This window comes from Barbus barbus (assembly GCF_936440315.1).
Source record: "Barbus barbus genome assembly, chromosome: 2".
Taxonomy (NCBI): domain Eukaryota; kingdom Metazoa; phylum Chordata; class Actinopteri; order Cypriniformes; family Cyprinidae; genus Barbus; species Barbus barbus.
In genome coordinates, this window is record NC_136730.1 from 5,381,389 (window position 1) to 5,390,000 (window position 8,612).

At 36.2% G+C, this 8,612-nt stretch overlaps 1 protein-coding gene across 1 annotated transcript in view; it reads right to left on the bottom strand.

Moving 5' to 3' along the window:
* The window catches only part of LOC306876949 (Fc receptor-like protein 5), a gene marked incomplete at its 5' end in the record, with an annotated part of 78,803 nt that overhangs the window by 68,035 nt on the left and 2,156 nt on the right, over nucleotides 1-8,612 (bottom strand). The window contains 4 exons of the mRNA XM_079428418.1: nucleotides 714-983; nucleotides 1,067-1,324; nucleotides 5,382-5,627; nucleotides 8,316-8,531. Of these exons, the coding sequence (XP_079284544.1) occupies nucleotides 714-983; nucleotides 1,067-1,324; nucleotides 5,382-5,627; nucleotides 8,316-8,531 (990 nt within the window). The remainder of the gene's footprint in view (nucleotides 1-713; nucleotides 984-1,066; nucleotides 1,325-5,381; nucleotides 5,628-8,315; nucleotides 8,532-8,612) is intronic.

Below are 8,612 nucleotides of genomic sequence, written 5' to 3' on the forward strand. Positions count from 1 at the left end.
CCTCCTGTGGCGCCAGGGAGGAGTGCAGGACCCGGACTCGTGACAGAAAATAACGGATGATGGGCACAGAACGGTAACAAACTCAGAGACATTTACAGACACACACAGGTGTTTTGTGCAAACTGTACTTCATAGAGATGTTTAGATATAAGAATTCACGTTCACTTTTTATATTTAGCTTACAGATCAGTTTACATGCTTCAAAATACTTCATTTTGTCTTCTATTCTATTCTGTTCTATTCTATATCAGTTTAAGTGTTTCAGTTTGTTTTGATATTATATATTATATTATATTATACTATATTATACACTTCAAAAGTTTATGATCAGTAAGTTCTTTTATTTTACTTTATTTTATTTATTAATTAATTAACAGACAAGCATTAATGTCGAGCTCTGTTGCAGTGTATAAAATTCAGGCCGCCGAAGTGTAAGTCCTGTACAAGGTTACTAAAGGGGTATCGTGAGTATTTGACACCTCAGAGTGAGAACATTGAATATTCACAATATATACAATATAATAATAACCAGAACATCCACTTTCTGTTACTGTGAATGTGAAACTTTGCAAAACAATGACAAATGGTTGGGTGGGATAACTGTCCCCAGGGCCTTTGCAATTCATAATCCGTCCCTGGATGGGTTACAAACACTGTAATAAATACAGATGTAATGAATTTGTTAGATCTGATGAACACATGAACACACTCACCTGATACTGTCAGTGTAACTCCGTCACTCATCTGTGAGTATGTTGCTGCTTTTAACTGAGTTCCTTTACAGCTGTACACACCACTATGAGACGGATCCACAGATGAGATTATATATTTCTGGTCTCGTCCTGCTCTGTAAACTTGTTTGTTGTCTTTATACCAGCTGTACTGCCAGTGTCCTGTCTGCTGTATGTCACATGTGAGAGTGACCGTCTCTCCTCTGAACACACGTCTATCAGGATCAACATCAACTACAGGTTTGGGTCTCTCTGTGAAATGAGCAAACAACACTTCACGTTTGATCAAAATTTGATTTTTAATTCAATTTTAAACAAATTAAAATGGCTCTTACCTGTTACTGTTATCTTAACTTCATTACTGTACTCGCTGTAGTAGTTTCCTCGTTGTGCTCTGCACCAGTATCTTCCTCCATCAGATACGCTCACAGACCTGATTGTTTTAGTTGCATCACCCGTGGATTCAGGGTTTGAGTCTTTTCTCCAGTGAATTGTCCATCCAGTTAACTGTCCCACATCACAGCTCAGAGTAACTGTGTCTCCAGTGAACACTGAACTCTCAGGATCTACAGTCAGAGTCGGCTGAGGTTTATCTGGAAGTGAGAAGTAGTTTAAAAATTGTGGACTTTTACTTTTACTTGAGTAGCCTACATTTTAAGTGATGTAACGGTATTTTTACTCCGCTATTTTCCTCCGTTTGTGGTTGTTACAGGTTTATTTTAATTAAATTTTTATCCATTAATGTAATTGGACAGAGAGATAGTAATCAAATTGTGGATAGAAAACTTTAACCGCCAACTTCTGTTTATCTGTTAAGGTACATTTCGGTTTTCTGCTTACTAAATGATTTGTATATGCTTGCCTATCTACACGGCCTGTGTTAACTCCCGCAAGAGCCACGTTCGGTAAATTCCCACTCATTTATGAGACACGCGATCTGTGCTGCCTCGTCTCTCACGCGTGCGTTCTGCTGCAGTCACTTGGATGAGTTGTTGTTGCTTTGGTGAACTTGTTGGCTTTTGATGAGTTTGTGAAAAAGTGTGTTGGAAACACTGTAAAACGATTTGAAATAATGTACTCAAATTGAGGAGCAATCTGCGCCTTATTGATGACCCGTGGCGTTAATACACTGTATCTGTGTCAGCGTGTGATTTAATAAAGCTGCAGCTCATTAATAAACATTTTTATTATTATTTATTTATTTGTATCCATTTTATACAATCCGCCTTCATTTAGCAAGTGCACTCGCGCATAAACAGGTTTCAAGTTCAACATTTGTGTTCAACATTGAGTTGTGGATGCTGCTGATCCACCGAGACCGCCGCGTGCGTTTGTGTTTTCTTTTGAAAAAGATTCCCCAGAAATACTTGGCTATTTAATGCAGTTTTCCTTACAAATTGTTTTTTCAACATAACAATTCGAGTAAATGTATAAAAGGTATGGCATGATGTCATCCTTCTAGATCAATTTGCATTTATGTTAAAATTGTAACAAATGATCAAGTTTAGTTTTTCTTATTTCTTTATTGCAAAGCGTTAAAACTGGCTCCGTTTTGGAGAGAAATGGGCTCTCATTTGAACCCATATCATGGTGTGTGATGCTGAACTATGAGTTTCTAATGGTGTTTGTATTTGCACTGTTCTAAACACATTTTATTTGCAACAACAGCCATATCACCCTGTAGCCCAAGACTGGTTGCTCACTGAAGCTAAGCAGGGTTGAGCCTGGTCAGTACCTGGATGGGAGACCTCCGGTGAAAACTAGGTTGCTGTTGGAAGAGGTGTTAGTGAGGCCAGCAGGGGGTGCTCACCCTGCGGTCTGTGTGGGTCCTAATGCCCCAGTATAGTGACGGGGACACTATACTGTAAAAAAGCACCGTCTATCGGATGAGACGTTAAACCGAAGTCCTGACTCTCTGTGGTCATAAAACAACCCAGGATGTCCTTCGATAAAGAGTAGGGGTGTAACCCTGGCATCCTGGACAAATTTGCCCATTGGCCTCTGACCATCATGGCCTCCTAACCATCCCCATATCTACTGATTGGCTTCATTACTGTCTCCTCTCCACCAATAAGCTGGTGTGTGGTGGGCGTTCTGGCGCACTATGGCTGCCGTTGCATCATCCAGGTGGATGCTGCACACTGGTGGTGGATGAGGAGATTCCCCCCCTTACTATGTAAAGCGCTTTGAGTGACTAGAAAAGCGCAATATAAATGTAACGAGTTATTATTATTATTATTATGTGCAACAACAGCCTGCTGTCTCAGTGGCCTTACACATGATTTTAAATCTATTTTTCAAACTTTACGATTTAAACGGGGGTGATTGTACGGAGAATAACCTTTTCTTCAACTGAATACTGTTTTCGTGCTGTTTTGATTCGTTTTAAAGAGTTGGCAGTCAAAATTAAAACTGCTGGCAAACTTTATGACAAACAAGATAATGTGAATTACAGAATGTACGTTTTTTAATTGTGACCATGGACCACAAAACCAGTCATAAGTGTCAATTTTTCAAAATTGAGATTTATACATCACCTGAAAGCTGATTAAATAAGCTTTCCCTTGTTGTATGGTTTGTTAGGATCGGACAATATTATACCGAGATACAACTATTAGAAAATCTGGAATCTGAGGGTGCAAAAAAATCTAAATATTAAGAAAATCGTCCATAAAGTTGTCCAGTGTTCTTAGCAATGCATGTTACTAATCAAAAATGAAGTTTTGATATATTTACAGAAGGAAATTTACAAAATATCTTCATGGAACATGATCTTTATTGAATGTCCTAATGATTTTTGGCATAAAAGAAAAATCTATAATTTTGACCCATACAATGTATTTTTGGCTATTGCTACAAATATACCCCAGCGACTTAAGACTGGTTTTGTGCTCCAGGGTCACACATGTATAAATTGCAGTGTACAGCGTTTATTATGACGGGGTAGACTCCACAGCTCAGTACTCACTACTCAATACTCATGAGCACTTTTAAATAGGCTACTCTTTTACTCTTACTCAAGTAGTTTTGGACAAGTACTTTTACTCAAACTACATTCTTTGGAAGGTAATGGTAAACATGCACACACACACACACACATACACACACACACACACACACACACACAGCCATAATTCCAGTCCCATTCTAATGAAAACACCAATTGCATTTAATTGCATTTTATGCTTATCTCAATATAGATCAAATAAACAGGAATATGGGAACAAATCTACAATTTGAAACTTGAATTTACTTCCTTTGTTACCGTATTCAAGTGTGTGTGTGTGTGTGTGTGTGTGTGTGTTTGTAATTAAAATGATAAAATCCAAGAATTTAGAGGTTAATAATAATAATAACTGCATAAATATAAAGATGACGTTTTATCAAAATGGAATGATATCAGATTTCTGGACCAAATATAGAAGATTAATTTGTATTCGTTGGGTCATTTTAACCCTCAATGAGAGGATTTGTCATTATTTGTTATTATATAATTCATAACTAACCATCTACATGCTTCCCAATAGTTGGGAATAGCAATATGTTGATGTGGTGGCGATACGTTTTATAACGAAAGAGGAACTAATTAAATAAAATCTGAATATATACAAGTAAATCAGAATATATATAATTATGAATGTATATTTATAAATCTGAATATATATAAATGTAAAATGTGAATACATACAAGTAAATCAGAATATATATAATTATGAATGTATATTTATAAATCTGAATATATATTTATAAGTCTGAATAAATAGCGATGGCCAAAATGATTAGAATACTAGTATTTTTAACACCTAAAATGGTTTAAAGTCAGTTATTTCCATCTTTTTCTGTAGTGTGTCAGTAGGAAATAGTAGTTAACATTTCCAAACCTTTATTTTGTGATTAATTGTAATAATAATAATAGTAAAGTGAGATTTGTATCTGACAAGCTCCACACAGAGATCTGATCTGATCATTATCAGTCTGTCTGGGATGGCATGAAGAAACCGAACAAACTGAGACTAAATCCAGAAGAACTGTGCAACGTCTCCAAGATGCTTCAAGAATAATACATTCACAATTTACATTTTTTATATTCAAACATCTAAATACATTTTCTAATTTTCTTCTATTTACTTATACTTTTAACTATATAATCAGATTTACTTCTATATATTCTGGTTTAGTCGAATCAAGTCAAGTCAGCTTTATTTATATAGCTCTTCTAACAATACAGATTGTGTCAAAGCACTTAACATCCAATTAGAGGATAGAGTGTCAGTAATTTATAATAATAAGATTAAACTCAATTTTCAGTTAAAGGCATTTCATTATTGAATTCAGAGATATCATTGTCTAGATCAGTTTAGTTTAAATAGTATCTGTGAAATCAAATTGACGATAATCGCTAGAAATTAAGTGTCTCCAACTTAGGAGCAAGCCAGAAGTTTACTTCTATATATTCAGACTTAATTCTATATATTCACATTTTATATTTATATTTTCAGATAATTATTTCCTGTTTGGCAGGTATATATATATATATATATATATATATATATATATATATATATATATATATATATAAAGAATAATTAAATGTGATTAGATTCTGGAAAATGTGTACATATGCAAAAGGAAATCCCAATGAACACTCACCTGATACAGTCAGAGAAACAGCAGCTCTGGTGTCTGATCTATTTGCTTCACAGCTGTAATGACTGCTGTTAGACTCATCTGATGTGATGCTGTAGACTCTCTCAGTGGCGTCTCCGATGACTGAACCATCTTTAAACCAGCTGTATGTCCACTGAGTGTTTCCATCTCCCTGTATATCACATGTGAGAGTGACTGTCTCTCCTCTGAACAAACGCTGATCTGGAGTCACCTTCACTACAGCTTTTACTGATAAACATAAAAGAAAAATACTGATTGAAATGACATCACAGTATCGTTATGAACTCCACTGTGATGAACTCACAACATAGGTGAAAAACGCTGCATTATATATAAGATCTGGTTTGCTTGTAGTTTGTGTTGACTACATGAAAATGTTTGTAATTAATGGTAAAAACTAAATTAAATGCTGACATTTATAATCAAGCTATGCTATTCTGTATTCACATATCAATCAATAAAAACATCATGCATTCATGACCTCCAGACTGGACTATTGCAATGCACTATTAGATGGTTATGTATCTTCAGTAAACAAATACAGCTGCTAGAGTGCTTACCAAGTCAAGAAAATATTATCATATTACCCCAATTTTACAATCTCTACACTGACTAACTATTAAGTTCTGTGTCAGTTATAAAATACTGCTAATTATAAGGCCCTGTTTAACCAGTCTTCTCATGATACAATCCACCACGCTCCTTAAAGAGCACCTATTATGCCTCTTTTTACAAGATGTAATATTGGTCTTTGGTGTCCCCAGAATGTGTCTGTGACGTTTCAGCTCAAAATATCCCACAGATCATTAATTATAACATGTGGGAAAAGTCTTTTTTGGGTGCATCACTTTAAATGTGAATGAGCTGCATATTCCTGCCTTTTTTCAGAAGAGGGCGTAGCATATACATCTCTGCTTTGCATTTTGCAGAGAACCGGTATGTAGGATACATTTATGTACTTGTAGAGTTTCCGCAGCCCATATGCAACGACAGATATGTAACACATATAAATATCTTCAACAACATTCACTATGCGCTTTAACAACACATGCATACAAATACGGTTAAAACATTAACTATAAGCACTAAAGCAACATTACTTTGAGGTGCAATGCCTTCAAAAATAAAAGTCATCCACTGAGTCCTCAGTGGCTCAGATGTTGGGAGAAAATAAAGACACTTATGTTCAGTCTTACATCCAAACAGAACACAGGGATTGCTTGCGAGACATTGTTGACATTACAGCTGCTCGAGCGCGGAGAAAATGGAGGACAGCGTACAACCAAACACAACTCGCTGAAACTATGCCAATGCAGGACTGTCAGTCAGCGGTTGTGGGCGGGGCCTAAACGAGGTGACGTCACACTGATTTGAGAATCAAAACGGCAACTCTAATGAGACTGATCTGGTTTAATGGGGATTTTAAAAAAAAAGAAGTGGGTGTGTTTTTGTCATTATCATTGTAGGGTGGTTAAGTTCACACACTGCCAACAAATATTTATGTCCAAACACCATGTAAAAGTGGATTTTGCATAATAGGTGCCCTTTAAGGTCGCAAAACTCTGGACTTCTAGTAGTACCTAGAATAGCAAAGTCCACTAAAGGAGGTACAGCATATTCATATTAAACTCTGCAATAGCCTTCCTGATAACGTTTGGAGTTCAGACACATTTAAATATAGATTAAAGACACACCTCTTCTGAAGATCTGAGATGACCGAAAACCTGAGCAGAGGTGACGCCTAACCCCCGAGGATTTCAGAAGACGACAACACTAAACCAACATAAAAACTACCAAATTTCCCTTACTTTACTGTAAGATTGATCACAACATACAATCATTGCTGTTAATTATGTTCACCATTTCTGTTTGATTACATCTCATGAACTATATGTTTTGTACTGTCCCAGAACTGTACATTTCTGTAGTATGGACTAGGGATTGCACCGACTAATCGACTAGTCGACTTCAGTGCTCTGCCATAACACGTTGGCTAGTTGCTGGTCGTATAGAGGGTGCAACAGGATAAGAAATCCATATTTATGCTTTGTTTCCAAACAGTTAAAATTACAAATTAATTCATACTCTGAAAGCACTCCTCAAGACATGTGTGATTATATTACTGGATGCTCAAAATTGAACGGGAGAATGCACGTTTTAAACAGCTTATTGTAGAGGTAAGTTAATGGCCGTTCTAATCTAATGTGCTGCACTGTAATGCACACACATAGGCTACAGACAGTAGCACATACAATAAATCACGTGCAGATCGCGCGCATAGAATCATTTAGCGTTGAAATGTATTCACGACACTGTTCATTCATACGAATGTAATCTTTACTGTGCTACTTATGTGTATCTGATTTAGAACGAGCAGAAATCTGTGAGAAATATAACGACCTTTAGACGAAAGAACTTATAAAAAAATAAGCTGTTATAGGAGTAATAGCCATGTGGGAAGCGCTGTGTCATATGCAATAGCTGTGCACAAGGTGTTTGTCACAGCTCCAGACTGATTTGTTCATTAATGACATCATTAGCGACTAGTTGACTTTGACTCGACTTTCATCACATAAAAGTCGACTTTAAAAATCAGAAGTCGTTCAGCCCCTAGTATGGACATCACCTTGACATAGTTACCATTGATAAAATAATCCTAATTGTAATGTAGAAGCTTTCATTTAGAAACAAACATAATGAGCTCAAATAATAGCAATACTAGTGTTTGAACCATTCCATGTGTTCTGTTTCACATGAAAGAAATAATACAGTAGAATAAGGCATCTAAACATAATAATGACTACAAGTCCTCTTCTAAGATCAGATGTGGCTGATACAGAGGGGTATAAAAAAAATGTTGAACTACAAATATTGATGTTAAATGAGTATTAATCAGATGTGAATATGATCACTCACCTGATACAGTCAGTGTAAGAGCAGCACTGGTGTCTGATCTTTTTGCTTCACAGCTGTATTTACCACTGTCAGACTCACCAGCACTGAACCTGAGATCTGCTGATGTTGTTGCTCTGAATGGCTTGTCAGTGTCTCCATCTTTAAACCAGCTGTATGTCCACTGAGTGTTTCCTGCTCCCTGTATGTCACATGTGAGAGTGACTGGGGTCACCTTCACTATAGGTTATACAGATAAACGCAGAAGTAAATATAAATAAATAAATAGATACATACAAACAAATCACATATTACACAAAT